The sequence below is a fragment of the Canis lupus genome, chromosome 5, assembly GCF_048164855.1.
Source record: "Canis lupus baileyi chromosome 5, mCanLup2.hap1, whole genome shotgun sequence".
In the NCBI taxonomy this organism is placed as follows: domain Eukaryota; kingdom Metazoa; phylum Chordata; class Mammalia; order Carnivora; family Canidae; genus Canis; species Canis lupus.
The window spans coordinates 12,065,236-12,087,853 of record NC_132842.1 but is presented as its reverse complement, the minus strand read 5'-3'; the positions used below and the strand labels follow the sequence as shown (position 1 = coordinate 12,087,853).

General features: G+C 38.5%; 1 protein-coding gene across 1 annotated transcript in view; it reads left to right on the top strand.

Moving 5' to 3' along the window:
- Window positions 1-22,618, top strand: part of MALRD1 (MAM and LDL receptor class A domain containing 1) — a 755,529-nt gene that overhangs the window by 151,232 nt on the left and 581,679 nt on the right. The window contains 5 exon segments of the mRNA XM_072825144.1: window positions 17,132-17,284; window positions 17,731-17,757; window positions 17,760-17,835; window positions 18,300-18,667; window positions 22,293-22,616. Coding sequence (XP_072681245.1) covers window positions 17,132-17,284; window positions 17,731-17,757; window positions 17,760-17,835; window positions 18,300-18,667; window positions 22,293-22,616 — 948 coding nt within the window.

Here is a 22,618-nt window from a genome sequence, read left to right as displayed (position 1 = left end):
TGTCTGGGAGAAAGACAAAGTAGTCAGAATATAGTTGCTTCTCTTACCCTTCTAATACAGTCTGTCTTGGTCTCTGTGATGCAGGGGATGTTTCAGTATCATCTCTGTATTCTAGGATTTTCTCAGCTGTGTCTTGTTTGTCAGTAGTTGTTTTTCTGAAGGGGAATAAAGCAGAAATGACCTATGTCAGCATCTTGTTGATGCCACTGTCTCTTAAATTTTCAGAGTTAGCAAGAATCTAAATTGATCTTCTTTGGGATACACACATACACACACATACATACATACACTATATATATTGGGCTATATATACACATACATAAATTGTGATATATGTATACACACATTTCCATATATGTATATATGGAAATATAAGTTAACTCAGGCTCATCAGGATCTCACAATTATATTTGGATTGTGAAATTTCATTAATGAGTACATGTTAATAATGGTAGTCATGACTATATTTGATTAGGTTAGTTTAAACAGATAGCTTCATATCTTAAGATCAACTGATTAGTAGCCTTAGTTACATTGGCAAAACTCCTTTGCCATGTAACATAACTTAATAATGTTATAACAGCAGGGTTGGAGACCATGAGGGCTATGTTACAAATCTGCTTACTGTAATTTAATCGCTGGTCCCTGTGATTCCTCTCATATACAAAATGCATTCACCTTTTCCCATGATTTCCAAGGATCTCACTCCATTATAGCCACAATAAAAAGCCTAAATCTTCAATTAAATCTAGTCTCTCTGTAAATCTAGAAATCATCACGCAAATTATCAAGTAAATGTGGTAGATCTCCTAGACACAATTCCTTCCATCTGTTAACCTGTGAAATTAACTATAGAAGTTATCTCCTTCCAAAATTCTTAACATATAATCATAGGACAGGCATCAGGATAACACCTGACATTTTAGTTAAAAAGGAGAGGGAGAATGGAAGGTAGAAAAAGAAATCACTGGTTCAAAGCAGTTTTGAAATGTAGCTGGGAAAAGTTGAGCTGGAGTTCTTTGATTTGGTTGTAAGATATGGGTTCTTACTTCTGTTGTCTGGACTCTTGGTTCCACCTTCTTAGTCATTCTTCCTTTTGCATGAAAAGTAGTATGTGTTTTCTTAGCAGTAACTAGAACCCCTAACCTGCAAACCATCTTCCTTTTTTAGCTACTTCCTACCATTTTTAGCTCTCTTCCTGTGTTTCTACCATTCCATCAATATATCAGTGTTACCAGTACCTACAATCTGCTGATCATACCAACACTTCAGTGTCTCTCATCCTTTCATATCTGACTTCCCTTCTTAGGCAGTTTAAATTCCATTGCTTCATATTGGAATGACTGCCTTACATCGACCTTCAACTTCCTTGTTGTCCTTTGATAGTCACTAAAGCACTAACAGATTTTTTATAAAAAGGTTTATTTATTCATTCATGAGAGACACAAAGAGAGAGAGAGAGAGAGGGAGAGACAGGCTTCCTGCAGGGAGCCTGATGTGGGACTCGATCCTGGGTCTCCAGGATCATGCCCTGGGCTGAAGGCGGTGCTAAACTGCTGAGCCACCTGAGCTGCCCAGCACTAACAGATTAACTGTGCCTCTCAGCCCCCTCAGCTGTGCAGCTGAATGTGGCTGGGGAAGAAAACAAGCAGTGTTGTCTGTCCTCACTGTATGTGGATGATCACTGCCTTATTTTTGTTCTTGTACTTCCAAGGAATCATTGTATTTCTCTACTCCATTCACTCACCCATTTACCTCAGAGTATAGCACATTTTTCTCCTGTCTTTAATATCCATCTTCAGCGTTCATGTCCCTAGCCACAGATGATGATCTTATATCTTATTTCACTGAGAAAATAGGAACAATCAGAAAGATTTTAGTAAGCTCCAACAAGCCTTCAACCTATCTACAAACTCTCTTTTCTCCTTTATCCTGGATAAACCGTCCATGCTCCCAGCAATTGTCACCCCTTTCTCCTATAAGTAGAACCCATGCCTGCCTGACATGACTCCAGAGACTTTTCTATTGGCCTAAAGACAGTTTTTGTATCTCACATCTTAAAAAATGTTTTTCTCTCCATCCTAATTCTTCCTCAGCTATCACATCATTTTTCCCTTTCCTTTACAAAATATATACCTAAAAATAATTACATATATTGCCTTTAGCTTTTATCTTTAGAATTTTTTAAATTCACTTTAGTGAGGGCTTTGCTGTTACCATCAAGCAGACACTGTTCTCATCAAAGTCACCAGTGATTTAGATCCAGGGGTCTCTTCTCAATCTTCATCAAACCTATCACTGGCTTTTGACATTGATAGTTTAATACCTACTTGACTTGATGTCCTTGACACTAGGAATCACTCTTAATCTTTCTCTTATTTTTGTGCCTTATTCTTGCCACTTTCATTATTTTCTGATTTATATCTCCAGCCTGAAATTTTCACCTGAGGTACAGACTGATTAATATATCTAGGTCTCCACTAGACATGATTACTTGAATACCTAACAGGATCTTAAATATAGCATGTCCAAAACATAGGTCCTGTTTCCCCCTCTCTCCCAAAACCTACTTCTTCACAGTCTTCTCCATTTCATAAATGGTGTTTCCATTGTTTCATTTTTAAAAATATTTTTAATTGAAGTTCGATTTGCCAACATATAACTCCCAGTGCTTATCCTGTCAAATGCCCCCCTCAGTGTCCATCACCCAGTCACCCCATCCCCCAACCTGTCTCCCCTTCCACTACTCCTCGTTCATTTCCAATACTTAGGAGTCTCTCATGTTCTGTCTCCCTCTCTGATATTTCCCACTCATTTTCCCTCCTTTCCCCTATAATCCCTTTCACTATTTCTTATATTCCCCAAATGAATGAAACCATATAATGTTTGTCCTCCTCTGACTTTCATCACTCAGCATAACACCATCCCATTCCATCCACGTTGAAGCAAATGATATTCATCCTTTCTAATGGCTAATATTCCATTGATACATAGACCACATCTTCTTTATCCATTCATCTGTCGATGGACACCAAGGTTCCTTCCACAGTCTGGTTATTGTGGACATTGCTGCTATAAACATTGGGGTGCAGGTGTCTTGGTTTTTCACTGCATCTGTGTCTTTGTGCACAGTGCAATTGCTGGGTCGTAGGACAGTTCTATTTTTAACTCTTGGAGGAACCCCCACACAGTTTTCCAGAGTGGCTGCACCAGTTCACATTCCCACCGAGAGTGCAAGAGGGTTCCCCTTTATCCACATCCTCTCAAACATTTGTTTCTTTTGTTGTTAATTTTCACCATTCTCACTGGTATGAGGTGGTATCTCATTGTGGTTTTGAATTGTATTTCCCTGATGGCAAGAGATGCAGAGCATTTTCTCATGTGCTTGTTGGCCATGTCTATGTCTCCTTTGGTGAAATTTCTGTTCATGTCTTTTGCCCATTTCATGACTGGATTGTTTGTTTCTTTGCTGTTGAGTTTAATAAGTTCTTTATATATCTTGGATACTAGCCCTTTATCTGATATGTCATTTGCAAATATCTTCTCCCATTCTGTAGGTTGTCATTTAGTTTTGTTGACTGTTTCTTTTGCTGTGCAGAAGCTTTTTATCTTGATGAAGTCCCAGTAATTCATTTTTGCTTCTGTTTCCCTTCCCTTCATAGATGTATCTTGCAAGAAGTTACTGTGGCCAAGTTCAAAAAGGGTGTTGCCTGTGTTCTCCTCTAGGATTTTGATGAATTCTAATATCACATTTAGATCTTTTAACCATTTTGGATTTATCTTTGTGTATGGTTTAAGAGAATGGTCTAGTTTCATTCTTCTGCACGTGGCTGTCCAATTTTCCCAGCACCATTTATTGAAGAGAATTTAATGAAGACTGTCCTTTTTCCAGTGGATAATCTTTCCTGCTTTGTCAATTATTAGTTGACCATAGAGTTGAGGGCCCATTTCTGGGTTCTCTATTCTGTTCCATTGATCTATGTGTCTGTTTTTGTGCCAGTACCACACTGTCTTGATGACCACAGCTTTGTAGTACATCCTGAAATCTGGCAATGTGTTGCCCCCGGCTTTGGTTTTCTTTTTCAATATTCCCCTGGCTATTCGGGATCTTTTCTGATTCCACACAAATCTTAAGATGAATTGTTCCAACACAGGGAAGAAAGTCCATGGTATTTTGATAGGGATTGCATTGAACATGTAAATTGCCCTGGGTAACATTGACATTTTCACAATATTAATTCTTCCAATCCATGAGCACGGAGTATTTTTCCATCTCTTTGTGTTTTCCTCAATATCTTTCAGAAGTGTTCTGTAGTTTTTAGGGTATAGATCCTTTACCTCTTTAGTTAGGTTTATTCCTAGTATCTTATGCTTTTGGGTGCAATTGTAAGGGTTTGATTCCTTAATTTCTCTTTTTTTCAGTCTCATTGTTAGTATATAGAAATGCCACTGACTTCTGGGCATTGATTTTGTATCCTGCCACACTGCCAAATTGCTGTATGAGTTCTAGAAATCTTGGGGTGGAGGCTTTTGGGTTTTCTATGTAGAGTATCATGTCATCGGCGAAGAGGGAGAGTTTGACTTCTTCCTTGCCAATTTGAATGCCTTTAATGTCTTTTTGTTGTCTGATTGCTGAGGCTAGGACTTCCAGGACTATGTTGAATAGCAGTGGTGAGAGTGGACATCCCTGTCTTGTTCCTGATCTTACAGGAAAGGCTCTCAGTGTTTCCCCATTGAGAATGATATTTGCTGTGGGCTTTTGTAGATGACTTTTAAGATGCTGAGGAATGTTCCCTCTATCCCTACACTCTGAAGAGTTTTGTTCAGGAATGGATGCTGTATTTTGTCAAATGCTTTCTCTGCATCTATTGAGAGGATCATATCGTTCTTGTTTTTTCTCTTGTTGATATGATCTATCACGTTGATTGCTTTATGAGTGTTGAACCAGTCTTACATCCGGGGGATAAATCCCACTTGGTCATAGTGAATAATCTTCTTAATGTATTGTTGGATCCTATTTGCTAGTATCTTGTTGAGAATTTTTGCATCTGAGTTCATCAGGGATATTTGTGTATAATTATCCTTTTCGGTGGGGTCTTTTGTTTTGGAATTAAGATGATGCTGGCCTCATAGAATGAGTTTGGAAGTACTCCATCCCTTTCTATCTTTTGGAACAGCTTTAGTAGAATAGGTATGGTTTCTTCTTAAACGTTTGATAGAATTCCCCAGGGAAGCCATCTGGTCCTGGACTTTTGTGTCTTGGGAGGTTTTTGATGACTACTTCAATTTCCTCCCTGGTTATTGGCCTGTTCAGGTTTTCTATTTCTTCCTGTTCCAGTTTTGGTAATTTGTGGTATTCTAGAAATGCATCCATTTCTTCTAGATTGCCTAATTTATTGGCATATAGCTGCTCATACTACGTTTTTAAAATCGTATGTATTTCATTGGTATTGATTGTGATTTCTCCCCTTTCATTCATGATTTTATAATTGGAATCTTTTCTAATTTCTTTTTAATGAGGCTGACTAATGGTTTATCTATCTTATGAATTCTTTCAAAGAATCGACTCCTGGTTTTGTTGATCTGTTCTACAGTTCTTCTGGTCTCTATCATTGAGTTCTACTCGGATCTTTATTAACTCTCTTCTTCTGCTGGATGTAGGTTTTATTTGCTGTTCTTTCTCCAGTTCCTTTAGGTGCACGGTTAGCAGTGTATTTGAATTTTTTCCAATTTTTTGAGGGAGGCTTGTATTGTGATGTAGTTCCCTCTTAGGACTGCTTTTGCTGTATCCCAAGGATTTTGAAAGGTTGTGTCTTCATTTTCATTAGTTTCCCTGAATCTTTTAATTCTTCTCTAATTTCCTGGTTGACTTTTTCATCTTTTAACAGGATACTCTTTAACCTCCACGTGTTTGAGTTTCTTCCAAATATCTTCTTGTGATTGAGTTCTAGTTTCAAAGCATTGTGGTCTGAAAATATGCAGGGGACAATCCCAATCTTTTCGTATTGGCTGAGACCTGATTCGTGACCCTGTATGTGGTTTATTCTGAGAAAGTTTCACATGCACTTAAGGAGAATTTGTATTCTATTGCATTTGGATGCAAAATTCTTTATATATCTGTGAAATTTATTTGGTCCAGTGTATCATTTAAGGCCCTTGTTTCTTTGGTGATGTTGTGCTTAGAAGATCTGTCATTTGCAGAAAGTGCCGTGTTAAAGTCTCCCACTATTAGTGTATTATCTAAGTGTGTCTTTACTTTGGTTATTAATTGACTGATATACTTGGCAGCTCCCACAATTAGGGGCATAAATATTCATGATTATTAGGTGGTCTTGTTGGATAGACACTTTAAGTATGATATAGTGTCCCTCTTCATCTCTTATTACAGTCCTTAGGATAAACTTTAATTTATCTGATGTGAGGATTGCTACTCCTGCTTTCTTTTAAGGACCATTTGAGTGGTAACTTGTTCTCCACCCTTTCATTTTCAGACTGGATGTGTCCTTAGGTCTCAAATGAATCTCTTGTAGACAGCAAATAGATGGGTTTTTAAATTTTATTTATTTTTTTCCAGGCTGAAGCCCTGTGTCTTTTGATGGAATCATTTAGCCCATTCATGTCAGAGAAACTAATGAAAGATATAAATATAGTGTCATCATAATACCTATTCAGTCTCTGTTTTTATGGATATTTATTTTGGTGTCCTCTTCTTTTAACAGTGTTCCCCTTAATATTTCTTGCAGAGCTGGCTTTGTGGTCACATATTCTTTCAGTTTCTGCCTATCTTGGAAGCTCTTTATCTCTCCTGTTTGGAATGGCAGCCTTGCTGGATAAAGTATTTTTGGCTGCATGTTCTTCTCATTTAGTACCATGAATATATTCTGTCAGCCCTTTCTGGCCTGCCAGGTCTCTGTGGAGAGGTCTGCTGTTAATCTGATATTTCTCCCCATATAAGTTAAGAATCTCTTGTCTCTGGCTGCTTTAAGGATTTTCTCTTTATCTTTGGAATTTGCAAGTTTCACTATTAAATGTCAAGGTGTTGAACAGTTTTTATTGATTTGGGGGGGTGACCTCTCTATTTCCTGGTTCTAAATGCCTGTTTCCTTCCCCAAATTAGGGAAGTTCTCAGCTATTATTTGTTTAAATATACTTTCTGGTTCTCTGTCCCTCTTGGCATCTTCTGGAACCTCAGTTGTTTCCTGAGGCTGTCATTTATTTCCCTTAACATTTCCCCGTGGTTTTTAAATTGTTTTTCTCTTTTTTCCTCAGCTTCCTTCCTTGCTATCACCTTGTCTTCTATGTTACTCACTCTTCCACCTCATTAACCCTAGCTGTTAGGACATCAGTTTGGATAGCATCTCATTTAATTTATTTTTAATTTCAACCTGATTAGAGCTAAATTCTGTAGTAAAAAAGTCTCTAGAGTCCTTTATGCTTTTTTTTTTTCCAGAGCCACCAGTAGCTTTATAATTGTGCTTCTGAGTTGGCTTTCTAATATCAAATTGTAACCCATTTTCTGTAACTCTGTTGCAGAGAGTACAGTTTTGCTTCTTTCTTTTGTGGTTAATTCTTCTTTCTAGTCATTTTGTTCAGTGCACAGTGGCTGTATGAACAGGCTGAGTCAAGAATATCAGTCACGACCTAAGTAAATTTCACCGTAGATGATTCTGATGAGGTCAGAGAACAGAAAATGAAAACGAAGATGAGAACAAAATAAAAGAAAAGGGCCACTAAAGTGAAAAATAACTAAAAAGCAACAAAAAATAAAAGGCCAAAAATCCCATAGAAGAAGGAAAAAGTAAAAGAAAAAAACAGAAAACAAAACAAAAAACAAAAGAGGAAAAAGAGAAAAAAGAAAAGAAAAAAGGGAGATGGTGGTGGGGACGAAGTTGTAGTGGAGGGAGAACATAGTCTACCTGAGGGGTCCTAGAGGTTGATCCTCTTGGTTCTGAGTATATTAAGTTCTGTATGTTAGAAGATGCTCAGTTCTAAATTTATATAAACCAGAAATACATGTAGAGAGCCCCACCATTGACCACCAAAACATAAATTAGATAAAAGAGGGGGGCAGAATGGGAATGAAGAGAGAATATAATCTCACAGAATGAACCAGCATGGTATACCACTTGGTTCTGGGTGCATGCTGGTCATGTTTTAGAAGGTATTAACTTCCACCATTGTAGAACAAAATGAGGCAAAGAAAACAAGCACAAAACAGAAACCCATATCTCATACATCTCCCAAAATCAAATTGAGTATGTTGTAGGGAATTCAGAAGTAAAAAATATATCTAAGACCTGTAATTGTAGAAATATGAAAGTCAAAAAGGAAGAATCTTAAAAATGAAGAGGAGGTAAAATATTATACTAAAGGTGGGAAAAGAGAAAAAATATTGGACATTTTTAGTCTAATATAAAAACGAGTTGTAATTGAAAAAGAAAAAGAATAAGATAAAAAAAAAAAAAGCGGAGGACCCTCTAATTCTATATACTATATTCCCTCAATTTCCCCTCCGTCTGGAGCTTTCCAGCGCTGCTCGGTGAACCTGCTCTTGCCCTGACCTTCCAGCTGGTCTTCGGGGGAGGGGCTGCTGTGCTGACTCGCAGGTGTGTGCACCTGGGCGCTGCCCCGCCCCCCTGCCGGGTGTAGGGCTCAGGGGGAGCTGTTGCCCCGGTGAGGCCCCTGTCCCCTGGCAGCCCCGCCTCTCCCAGGCACAGGGTGACACCAGGAGGGACAACCCCACAGGCGGCGGCCAGGTCTCCCCAGCCCTGGAGTCCGCTCCCGCCGTGACCACCGCGGCTCCCAGTCCGCAGGGGCCTGGGTGCTCCCGGGGCGGGGGCGCCGATCTGCACAGGTCGGGGCGCCGGAGCAGGAGCCTCCTCGCTGTCCTGGGCCCTCCCCGCCTCGGCCCGACCCGGGGCAGCGCAGGATCCCGGCTGTGTCCCCCGGAGGCCTGGGGTCCGGGGCCTGCGCTGCTGGAGTCGCGCTCCCGGGGAGCCCCCTCCGCCCGGAGCCCCGCCCGACCCTCCCGCTGCTCCCCCAGGCCCCGCGGGGCGCGCTCCAGCCCTTTACGGAGATGGGCGGCTGTGGGGCGCGCTCTCCCCCGGCGCCCCTCCCCTGTCCGTGACCCCGACCCGGAGGCTCCCCGCCGCCCCGGGATCCCGCCCGGGGTCCCTGCTGAGCGCCTTTCCGTCCGGGAAGAGTCGTGGGGATTGTCAACGTTCCCGCTTCCCGGGCGGGGCGCCCTGTCCCGAGGCTCTCCCCGGCCTCGGCGGCTCCTCGCGGGCCCTCCCCCACCGGATTCTTTTTTATTTTATTGTTTTCCGCCTTCCTGCCTTGTCAGAAGCGAAAAGCCTTCTCTCTGTAGCGTTCTTTACATCTCAGTTCGAATTTGAGGTGTTCAGGATGGTTTGAAAGTTATCTAGGGGTGTTGGTGGGGCCGGTGTGTGGAGGACCCCACTCCTTTGCATCCTGGCCCGCCCCCGTTGCCATTGTTTCAGATGCTCGGGTCAAAGACTTCAAAATCATATGGATTCATCTTTTTTTTACATTTTGTAACTGATGCCAGTTATTTCTATCATGTCTGCCTTTAAAATATAACCAGAATGCCTCGTTTTTATCTCCTCACTACCTCCCTGGTCCAGACCATTATCATTCCTTATCGGAATTTTTGAAATCTCCTTTTCTTGCTGATGTCACCTTATTTTTATCTTTTCTCAGTACAGTAGCCATGGGGATGGGATTAAGTCAGAATTTGTTAAAGCATCCCTAATTGTTTCCAATACCTCAAAATTAAAGCCAAAAAATTAAAGTGATTGCTCTGAGTTTACCTAGTTGCCAGGTTTTCTAGGACACCTCCCTTGATCACCATCTGTGAATTTTCAACCCTTCTCTGTCATGCTCTATTCCTTTCTTTTTTTTTTTTTTTTGCCTTATTATCATTAAATGAATTATATATGTCTTACTTATTTCTTTTGTTTTCCAATATCTCACCTAGTATCTCTACCTTTCTCACTCACATTATTTAAATGCCATGAAGACAGAGATTTTTTTCTGTTTTCTTTTCCCCATTTTACTTTTCTGTGTTCTTAGAAGACTCTATACCTGTGCCAAACCTATAGTGTGTACGCAGTACATCTTTGTCAAATGAATGAAGAGTGAATGAATGAGTACTTGTTATTCTGTTGTTATAATTTCCTGTTTATAAATTTCCCATGCTAGATTCTAGGCTCCCTATTGGTGAGCACTATATATATATATATATATATATATATATATATATATATATATATGTATTTTATATGTATATACATAATATTTAATGTAGGATGTGTTGAGAAATGTGAAGAGTCTGAAACTTTACTTATAAGCTGGCAAGTTAGCCTGTGCAGTTCTATGGATGCTGCCAAAATAGGTGAGACTTCTGGTTCAGAGACTAAAGGATATATTATTAATGGTGTAACACACAGCATAAATGTCCTGTTTGCCTTAGTTCCTCTTACTCCCTGAGTCCCAGGAGCAGCTCAGAGGGGCCCAAGCAGATATGCATAAGAAATAGGTTTTGCATCACAGCTAAGAAAACCTGAGTTTATGGAACCCAAATCTTTTATAGTGGGATTCAAGCAAATGTGTCTGACCTATATTTAAGAGGAGTACATTTTCCTTATTATATTATACAAGATAATAATTTGCCCTCTCTTATAGATGGAGTCATTACTATTTTTCATGAGCATTTACTGTTTTAATATCCTTAAAAGGATGGTCTGGTACAAAGGGGCAGTTAATGGCTCAGCTTATAGGACATGCAGAAACATGAGAGACCCTGGAGAATTATGTCCCAATAGTACCTCCACTGGTCAGATTACCAGGAGACCCTTAAAACCATGTGTAGAATAATGTAATTAATAATTGCTGCTTCAAATGCAATGATTTTGAATGTAAAGTGTTACTGTTTGTGCATTGGTGTTCCTTTAAAAGACTTCATCTATTTATTTATATAGCAGTCTTTTTGATTTCATGGTATTTTTACAAATATTTGACTATTTTGTGCTTTAAATAACTAATGAATATTAACTATTGATGAAGACTACAGTTATTTTAACATTATAACTCCAAAATTATTATAACTCCATTTGAATGCATGAAAAAGCCTGAAGCTCAAAGAAATACTATGAGTAGAGAACATGTTCTAAAATAGTATGCATAGTTTTAATGCATTTAAAGCTTATAATAACCTCTGCTTAATCAAATCAAATAAAGTAGAACCTCAATGTACTAGAACACTCAAATAACTTTTGTCCTCCTTCATGCAACTTTCAAGGAGGGTCATGAAATCTAGGAAGAAAGAGAGATAAACAGGGAAAGTTAACCTAGTGGACTTACAGTTATCATAGCTATGCCTCAGAGATATTGTGGTTTTTGTTCCAGACCACAGCAGCTAAGCAAGTATCATAATAAAATCAATTCTTTGCTTTTCCAGTGCATATAAAAATTATGTTTGCACTATACCTTAGTCTGTTAAGTGTGCAGTAGTATTATGTCTAAAGAAACAATGTACATACCTTAATTAAAAAGTACTTTATTGTTAGAAAATTCTATCATACAAATTTTCAAGGAGTCATAATTGTTTGTTGGTGGAAGGTCCTGCTTCTATGTTGATTGTTGCTGACTGGTCAGGGTGGTAGTCACTGAAGGTTGGAGTAGCTGTGCCAATTTGCTAAAATCAGACAACAATGAAATTTGCTACATCAATTGGCTCTTCCTTTCATGAACAGTTCTCTGTAGGATATGGTGCTATTTGATAGCATCTTACCCGCAGTACAACCTCTCTCAAAATTGGAGTCAGTCTTCTCTAACCTTGCTGCTGCTTTATCAACTAAGTTTATGTAATATTCTGAATCCCTTATTGTCATTTCAACAGTCTTTACAGATTCTTCCCCAGGAGTAGGAATAGGTTATGTCTCAAGAAATCACTTTCTTTTTTCATCCATAGGAAGCAACTCCTAATCTGTTCAAGTTTTTTTTTCCCCCATTTTTAAGGCCATCATTTTTGGCATTAGTACTTTTTAAAAAATTTTAAGTTTTTGCTTAGATTCTAGTTGGCTAGCATGTGGTGCAATATTGGTTTCAGAAGTAGAGTACAGTGATTCATTACTAATGTATAAAATCATGTGCTCATCACAAGTGCAACCAATAATACTTATCACCCAGTTCGCCCATCTTCCCTCCAGCAACCCTCAGTTTGTTCTCTGTAGCTAAGAGTCTCCTGTGGTTTGCTTCTTTTTTTGTTTTCCCTTCCCCTATGTTCATCTGTTTGATTTCTTAAATTCCACATATAAGTGAGATGATATGGTATTGAACTTTTTCTGACTGACTTATTCAATCCAAGTTTTATTATGAGATTGCAGCAGTTCAGTCACATCTTCAGGTTCTACCTCTAATTCTAGTTCTCCTGCTGTTTCTACCCCATCTGCAGTTATTTCCTCCACTGAAGTCTTGAGCACCTCAAAGTCATCCCTGGGGTGTAGAGTCAACTTTCAAATTCCTATTTATGTTGATATTTTGAATGCTTCTCACAAATCACAAATGTTCTTAACAGCATTTAGCATTGTCAGTCCTTTCCAGAAGGCTTTCAATTGACTTTTCCCACATCCATCAGAGAAATCAGTATCTATGGCATCTATAGCAGTATGAAATGTGTTTCTTAAATATTAATCCTTGAAAGTTGAAAATGACCACTTGATCCATGGGCTGCAGAATGGATGTTGTATTAGAGGTATAAAAACAGCATTAATCTCATTGTACCTCTCCATCAAAGCCCTTGGGTGCCCAGGTGTGTTGTTAGCGAGCAGTCATATTTTGAAATGAATCTTTTTTTTTCTGAGCAGTCAGTTCAACAGTAGACTTAAAATATTCATGAAACCATGTCATAAATAGATGTACGGTCATCTAGGCTTTGCAGTTCCATTTATAGAGCACAGATAGAAGAGATTTAGCATAATTCTGAAGGGCCCTAGGAATTTCATAACAGTAAATGAGTATTGGCTTTGGCTTAAAGTCACCAGCTGCATTAGCCCCTAACTTAGAGAGTCAGCCTGTCCTTTGATGCTTTAAAGCCAGACATTGACTTCTCTCTAGCTATGAAAGTCCTAACATCCACTATGAGGCTGTTTAATCTACATTGAAAATCTGTGGTTCAGTGTGGCTGCCTTCATTAATTCTCTTAGCTACAACTTCTGGATACCTTGCTGCAGCTTCTGCATCAGCATTTGTTGCTTCACCTTGCATTTTTATGTCATGGAGATGGCTTCTTTCCTTAAACCTCATGAACTAACCTCTGCTAGCTCAGACTTTTCTTCTGCAGCTCAACTAATTAATTATTATGACTTTTTTTTACAGAGCAGTTTTCAAGTCACAGAAAAGTTGAGGAAAAATTAGAGATTTCCCACATACCTCTCCTGCCACACACACACACACACACACACACAGAGAGAGAGAGAGAGAGAGAGAGAGAGAGCCTCTCCTACATCAATATTTCCCAGCGGGCAGGGGAGGGGGACACTTGTCACAACTGATGAATCGACACTGATATATCATAATTACTCAAAGCCCATTATGATCCACTCTTGGTGTGTTACATTCTGTGGGTTTGGAAGAATGTGTGGTAAAATCTATTTGTCAATATGGTATCATACAAAGTATTTTCATGACATTGCTCTTGTATTGAAAATACTCTGTGAATCACCTCATCAGCCTTCCCCCCACCTTTAAATTGTGGCAACCACTCCTCCTTTTACTCTTTTCATATTTTTGCCTTTTCCAGAATGTTAAATAGTTGAAAGCCTACAGTATGGAGCCTTTTCAGACTGGTTTCTTTCACTTAGTAATATGCATTTAAGTTTCCTCCATGGCTTTTCATGGCTTGATAGCTCATTTATTTTTAGTGCTGAATAACACTCCACTGTCTGGGTATAGTACGGTTTGTCCATTCACCTATTGAGGGACTTTTCTTTTTTTCCATGTTTTGGCAGTTAGGAATTGCCATGTACAGGTTTCTGTGTGGATGTGTTTTGGGCTCCTTTGGGTATATATCAAAGAGTACCCTTCTATAAATTTTTAAGTCTTTGCGTGAGACCCAAATTATCAGCTCCAGGCTTTGCTCATTTCATGTTTATTTCTTATACATGATTCTCTGTAGGAATCATCTCAAACCATCAAAGTTCTAACAGTAAGTCTAATATAAGACCATCTGATTCTGTATCCATCACCCTGCCAAGGTTCCTTGGCTCCTACATAAATTTAATTTCTTCTCTCCTAGTGAAAAGCTCTCAACATGACAGTGATAGTGTAGGGTGATGGACCTGTGTGTCTTTCTACCAAATATCCCCTAACTTCCTTTCCTTGGGGGTAGCTACTATAATTATATTTATATAACTAATAGTGGCAACAAGGGTAATTTTACTGAAAATAATTAAAAGCTGTTATAGAGTCACTAGGTTTTTTACTCATATCCATAGAAATAGAAATATAGAAATAAGTTTTAGAAACTTTATGTCAGGGACACCTGGGTGGGTCAGTGGTTGAGTGTCTGCCTCTGGCTCAGGGCATGATCCTGGGGTCTGGGATCTAGTCCTGCATCAGGTTCCTGTGGGGATCTTGCTTCTCTCTCTGCCTGTCTCTGCCTCTCTCTGTCTCTCTCATGAATAAATAAATAATATCTTAAAAAAATTAAAAAAAGAAACTATGTCAACAGGTATCCTATGATGAACATAACAGCCTCTAGCACAAAGCTTGGTATACAATAAACCCTGAAGTAGTGATAACTGATTCTTGCAAATTATGTTGTTTCTGATAATGATGATAATTAAGGAAGTCAATAGTGAAGCTCCAGAAAAGTGAACAATCTTTGAACCTCAATTGTTAAGATTTACCCAGAATATTATATCTCTAAGTCTGAAAATATTACTCAGCCATTAGAAATGACAAATACCCACCATTTGCTTCAACATGGATGGAACTGGAGGGTATTATGCTGAGTAAAATAAGTCAATCGGAGAAGGACAAACATTATATGGTCTCATTCATTTGGGGAATATAAATAATAGTGAAAGGGAATAGAAGGGAAGGGAGAAGAAATGGGTAGGAAATATCAGAAAGGGAGACAGAACATAAAGACTCCTAACTCTGGGAAACAAACTAGGGGTGATGGAAAGGGAGGAGGGCAGGGGGTGGGGGTGAATGGGTGACGGGCACTGAGGGGGGCATTTGATGGGATGAGCACTGGGTGTTATTCTGTATGTTGGCAAATTGAACACCAAAAAAAAAAAAAAAGAAAAGAAAAGACTTTTTTTAAGATTATTTATTCATTTATTTATGAACAACACTGAGAGAGAGACAGAGACTTAGGCAGAGGAAGAAGCAGGCTCCTTGCAAGGAACCCAATGCGGGACTCAATCCTGGACCCTGGGATCATGACCTGAACTGATGGCAGTTGCTCAACTGATGAGCCACCCAGGCGTCCCGACATACAGATTTTTAATAGGTGTTGTTATGAAGTGTATATTTGGTTAACAGCTAGCTAGATTAATTTCAGCTGGTTTATTACATCTCTGACCAACTGAGGTGAGTTTTTAAAATGTGTATAGAAATCTAAATATTTGGGAACACAATATATTAGATAGGCATATTTAAATTTTAGCAGCAAATCATCTGTTAAAAATTGCTGTCTTTGGTGGATCTTATCTAAGAAAACTAGAAAATTGCCACAGTGGTTCCTGAAATTTTACCACCATTAGTATATTCATTTATTTCTACATTGGTATCTCCTTGGATAGCAGACAATAGACAATAAGGCTCCCTTTCCAGGTAACTATGTGTGATAGCTATTCCATAGTAGCAATAACTTGTTTTCTTTCTGTATTTTCATAAAAGAACTCCTGGATCCTTTTTTTTTAAGATTTTATTTATTCATGAGAGACAGAGAGGCAGAGACATAGGCAGAGAGAGAAGCAGGCTCCCTGCAGGAACCTGATGTGGGACTCAATCCCTGGACCTGAGATCATGCCCTAAGCCGAAGGCAGATGCTCAACCACTGAGCCACCCAGGTGTCCCCCTTTGTTTTTTTTTAATTGTCTGAAAAAGGAATCAAAAGCATTACTTTCCCAGGGATTGAAATGGCAACTACATACTTTGAAACCACTGAAATCTAGGTATATTTATGAGTTATTTATATATTATGTATTTATAAACAGAGATGGCCTATAAAAATGTAGTTTTAAATATTCTTAGCATTTTCTCCTAACTTGTCTTAATTATCATTGGAGTGAAAAATCTTTGGATTTCAATCCATTTATATAGTTTCCTAACTCTATGACCTTAGTTAGATTAATAACTTCCTTGAACTTCCCTTTCTTCCTTGGGCTATTGTGAAAGTTGGATCTATATAAAGTGTTTAGTACAGGGTCTATGACATAGGTATCTATTAAATATTAGCTATAATTCATACTGTTATTATAACTTCTCAGTCCTGCCTTTCTCTTCCTCTTTTCTAATGGCTTTGTAGAAATTAACTATTTCTTACCTATTTCCTGAAAAGTGGGTCAAATTATTCTGCCCTATAAATATTATGCAATGCATACAGTACTTTGGGAAATATTAAACTCTACAAAATTGGTGGTGAACGTAATATTAATTATAATAATCTTGGTTTTTCAAATTTTAATTTTTTTGAAGTAGATACTTTTCATATTTTAGTATAAAATAATCTGTAGGAACAATGAAGTCTTCCAAATAATGTCATAGTGGCAGAGAAATAACAGGAGTATTGAATAAATTAGGTAGACCTTGGCAATTCTATACTCAATATAGCTGAATAATGCTGTTTCTTTGAAAGATTATTTGGTAAAAATGTAATTTCTTAAATTGATAAATCTGCTTTATTAATTTTTCAGTATGGAAAGCACAACTCTGGTTTTTATTTCTTTTTAGATCAGATAGGATCTATTTTTTCCTCAAATGTATCCTTTAATGTACTTAGAGAAGTATAACAAGGTGATTTCAGTTGAACTTTACCCATTCTAAAGTATATGAATACTCTGGAGAGCCATCCTAGGAGTCACATTTTGTTTTTCAGGCTCCAAATGTGACTTTGAAGCAGATAGTTGTGGTTGGTTTGAAGCAATTAGTGGTGACCATTTTGATTGGGTATGGAACTCTAGAAGTAACCTTTCGGCTGAATTTGAGCAACAGGCTCCACCTAGGGATCATACTCCCAACACAACTGAAGGTAATAAGCAAGGAGAGGCTTTTGTTCACCCTTGGTCAGGCCTGTTAAGAGAAAGATAAGCAATTAAAGCTCTATGTTACTGCAACAAATAGTGTGACAAATAGCTAAATACTGTCAATTATGTTTATGTTGTTAGTATGAAATGACTCCTTTAAGGGTGGTGGGGAGGGAGTATAGATATGCTTTTGGCTGAATTCACTTAAATTATTAACTTTTTGCATGATTTTCAACCTGGAGGTAGATACTAGTTTAGTTTTCATAAGAGCAAATTTGACTCATCATATTTATTGATTTTTAATTGTATAGTCTTAATTTTAGTCTTAATTAATTTTAGTCTTAATTGTATAGTCTTAATTTTTAGTCAGACACAGAGCTTAGTACAAGGTTAAGAGGCAGGTGCCTCAACTCAGTCGGTTAACTTACAATTTGTATTTGTATCTCAATAGGGCATTTTATGTTCATTCTGAAGAAAGCAGAAGCTTGTCACAAGTTCCCAAACTTCAGAGCCCAAAGTTTAGCCAGGCAGGACCTGGATGCATACTTTCCTTCTGGTAAATACTAAAAACTGTGGTCAGCTACCCCAGCAACCCGGTGGTTGCAGGCGTACTTCTGCACTTGTTAGACTTTATGATTTGCCCTTGGTTTGGCTTTAAAAATAGGTACTGTTATATTTATACAATTAGCAGTTTACTTAGAAGCACATTATCAGTATTTGTTGTGTTCTTTCTTTAGATGAAAGAGACTCTTTCCCTCCAACAGTGGATTATAATTTAATTAACTCTGCCTCCTCTGTTCTGGATGGAACTCCTTGAGAAAGGCTCCCAGGGTCCTGGAGCCAGAGTATGCACCTCAGCAGATAAGCTCTCACATATGAACAGCAATGATTACTGCAAGAAATAAAGGCGTCCATTGTAGCTAATTATTAATCAATGGTTGACTGAGTGAAAGAGCCATAAGTTAAATATTTAGTCTATGCAATAAATCATTTCCATTCCTTGTGTTTGTTCTTTTTCAGGTTTTATGACCATGGTCTGTCAGTGGGAGCAGCTGAGCTACAGCTACATGTGGAAGATTCCAACGACTCTACAGTACTCTGGAGAGTATTGTATAACCAGGGCAACCAGTGGTCACAGGCCACTATTCAGCTTGGACGCCTTACTCAGCCCTTCCATTTGTCACTAGATAAAGTCAGTCTTGGCATTTATGATGGAGTCTCAGCTATTGATGACATCAGATTTGAAAATTGTACCCTTCCCCTTCCTGCAGAGAGCTGTGAAGAGCCGGACTTTTTCTGGTGTTGACGCAGCAAGGCTTGCATAGAAAAGCTTCTGTTATGTGATTTGCTGGATGATTGTGGTGATCACACTGATGAGATTGACTGTGGTAAGTGCTTTGTTGTTGTTGTTGTTGTTGTTATTTTGGTCCTTCGTATTTTTACAGTGGAGATCTTGATTTGTTCACTGTTTTCTAGCCAATCAAGGCAAAGACAGGAAGCATTGTTCCAGAGTTGACGACGGTGATGAGTGGTTGATTAATCGGGCTACCGATATTTGTTATGTGGACTTATTAACTAGATACTATAGATAAAGTGCTAACCACAATGACTGAGTTTCAGATCTCATGGAATTTACAGTCTAATTGAGAAGATAGATATTATTCAAATATTGTTTTAAAAATACAAACTGGAAGCTTTGATGGGAGATACGGAGAGGAGTGCGGTGACTATAATAATGGTATTAAACTTTCTAAAGGAGATGACTTAGCTGAGATCTGAAAATAAAAAAGTCAGAGCATATATATGCAAAAGCCCTGATATGTGACCGTGTAGCAGATGGAGACCAGCCAGTGTGGTAGGAGCCAGGAGGTGAAGGAGAGATAGGGTGCAGTATAAGGACAGAAATGTGAGGGAGGCCAGATTTGCAGATATTTATAGTCTATATTAGGAAAGTTTTTCTTCATGAGGGTTTTTAAGAAGGAAGGCGATATAATAAAATTGGCATATTAAAACATGTCAGTGTAGATACAGAGTGATAAGTGGATTGGAGGAGAGTGGATTTGGGAGACCCATCAGGAGGCCATTGCGGTAATCCACTGAGGAGGTGTGGGCAGCCTGTATCACAGTGGCAGTGATGGAGATGGAGGGACTGATGTTTGGGGAAATACTTAGGAGGGACATTTGGTGATGTTTTGGCTATAGGGAGCAGGGAGTGCTGTGTCAAAGGTATGTCTTGAGTTTCTGGTTTAAATTACCAGAAAGTTTATGGTATCTGATGATTGTATACATTTTATAATTTAATAAACCTAGCACCAGGTAGTGCCCATTGCACTTGCTCCTGCAAATGAATCAGAAGCTTATAGCTGTTTTTTACTTCAATTACAAAATCAATCAGAAAAAGAATCTGCATCTTTCTTCGTCCAGAAATAGCAACAATTCTTAAAATTCAAGCTATATGCCTATTAAATTGAGAGGCTAATTATAAACCAAAGTGAAGCCATAAAATGCTTGGTGCATCATAGGAAACACTGCATTAAGAAATTTCCATATAAATTATTGTACAGCATGATGCATATATGTGATCTTTGATACAGTCAGGTGGATTGAAGTCAGAATTACCATGCATCTCATTACACAACTAATTCTTTGAGTGGATATAAATAAAGTTGATAATTTAGACAATGGCTACCATAAGAAGTGTTACTTGTCCCCAAGGTAATTTATTTTTGTGGATTTAGAAAGCATTTTCATCTTTCTGAAGCTCTCCAAAGCCCACTCCTTAAAAAAAAAAAAAAAAAAAAAAAGGCAAATTATCCTTAAAACTACTATTAACTTAGAATGGAGTTATGTCAGTACAAGTATAATAATCAAAATACTACTTGTGACTAAATATTAGTGAAAGAGAACAGTAGTGGTATCAGACTGTCAGTTTCTCTTGCAGCTTTCCATATAAATGTATTCCTGGATTCCATAGAATACATTAGGCATCCAGAAATCTATGTTGTATTTCCTAAAGCTTCCTACGTTTAGAGATAGGGTTTTTTATTTGAAGGTGGAGCTACATGCATTCCTTTTCGAAATAGAGATTGAACATACAGTCAATATGGAGACAGGCAATATCAAAATCTGTTGGCTTTAGTGCCAGTTTTATGTCAAAAACCTTAGCAGCTTGACATTCTCCTTCTGCTCCACAGCCAAAGACTGACACCCGGAGAGTACGCTTTGGGTCCCCAGTTCACGTCACAGCTGGGCTTGATTAGTCACAAGTGAGGAAATATCAAACAAAAGCTCATCTCCCATTTGACATTTACTCACTGGGCTCCCATCATTAGTTCTAAGCTCCTGTTCTGTGGTTTTCGAAGACAGATGATTTGTTCTAGCCCGGCTGCATTTATCCACATATGCTTATATTTATTGTTTCAGAATATTTATTCCCCTTTGGCACCAAGTGCATTTACTAAGATGAATAGTGAAAGGACAGCTGACATTTATATTTTAAAAAAATATTAACTTAGGTGAATGAAGCTAAAATGTAAAACTATGCATTAATTCTAACTCCTGTTCCTTCTACCCAAATAATGCTAGATGTTTTTATTCTAAAAACAAATCCTTGTTGTCAACAAAATGTTCACATCCTGAAAATGACTACATTACTATATTGTGGAAATTGTGGTAGATAAGCGAGGTGATGAGGGGCTAGTCAATCCTTTATAAGTGCTTTGAATTCTTCTAGTGCCTGGAAGGGGTTTAAAGCTTAAAAGCTCCAGCTCAAAGGAGCTGCAATTCAGTGAGAAGAAAAGACTGCCTCTCAGGAGATGCTGCCAAGAGCCCGCAGCACAACAGGAGGCATAAATAGAGAAGGAGAGAGGAGTGAGGTGTTTAAGGCAAGTGGGGAAGGTGGTGTATGCTAAGAAAAGGCTGGCCAGGGACAAACAGGAAGTTAATTTAACTTGGGAAAGGTAAAGCTTGAAAGAAGAGCTTAGATTTCAGTTTGGATTAAATGAGTATGTATATACAGGAAGAAAATGATAAATTGCCATGGAAGGCAGAAGAATGGTCTTTCTGGCACTGATGGAGGGAAATGTGGAATTGGGGCAAGATGAAACCAAAGGGAGGAGTTTTTCAGCCTGAGGTCTGGAAAATGCTGGCATCAGGATCATGTTGAGTACTTGTTAAAAATATGGATTGCTCGGTCCCCCATATCTAACCAGGTAGTGCTGGTATGGAGCTTCGCCATGGAGCGAGCAATTATGCTGTACACATCAGGTGATTCTGAAAGATTGGACTCTATTAAAGTATGACTCTTCAGTTCTGCATGTTAGAATCGCCAAGGGAGATAATGAATTATCTTGATGTTCAACCGCACTATTTGTGGCAGTTCAGTCAACATCTCTGGGGGTGCCAGGGTGGCTCAGTTGGTTCAGCATCCAACTCTTGATTTTGGCTTGGGTCATAATCTCAGGATCGTGAGACTGAGCCCCGTGTAGGGCTCTGTGCTCAGTGGAGAGCCTGCTTGAGATTATCTCTCCCTCTGTCCCCTGAACCCCCTTTTCTCTCTCTAAAATAAATAAATCTTAAAAAAAAATAAATCAACATCTCTGAAGATGAGTTCTGGAACTTCATGTTTTTTGTTTTGTTTTGATTTTTAACATTCACTGGTGATTGGGACATTTGGTTAAGGTTGAAATCGACTGAGCCAGAAGTTTATAGTATTGAGTCAGCCATGGTGCCCTCATCATTTGCATAAAGTTATAGTGCTGGAAATGGTGAAGGATGGGTATAAAAGGCATTTGGAAAATAATGGCTGAAGTAATGCCCCCCCCAGTCTATAAAATATTATTACTTGATATAAATCTAGGATTTATTCACTTTTTAAAACCTTTTAGTGTCACATTTAAAAAACATTAAAATCATTAACCTTGGCAGGAGCCAAATATCACAAGTATTCTTAATCATGTTTTTTTTTTTTTTGTCCTTCATTATTTTTTTGTTGTTATTTAATGCCAATTTCAGTACCTGAGTTCCAATGTAACTTTGAAAATGGAATCTGTAACTGGGAACAAGATACAGAAGATGACGTTGATTGGACCAGGAAGCACAGTCCAACTTCAACACTTAATACAGGGCCAATGAAGGATCATACCTTGGGCACAGCTAAAGGACACTATCTCTACATAGAATCTTCGGAGCCACAGGTTTTCCAAAACAGAGCTACTTTACTCAGTCCTGTCCTCAATGCCACCGATGCAGGGGGCTGCACCTTCCGCTTATATTACCACATGTTTGGAAAGCATATTTATAGGCTGGCCATCTACCAGAGAGTTTGGAGTAACACAAGA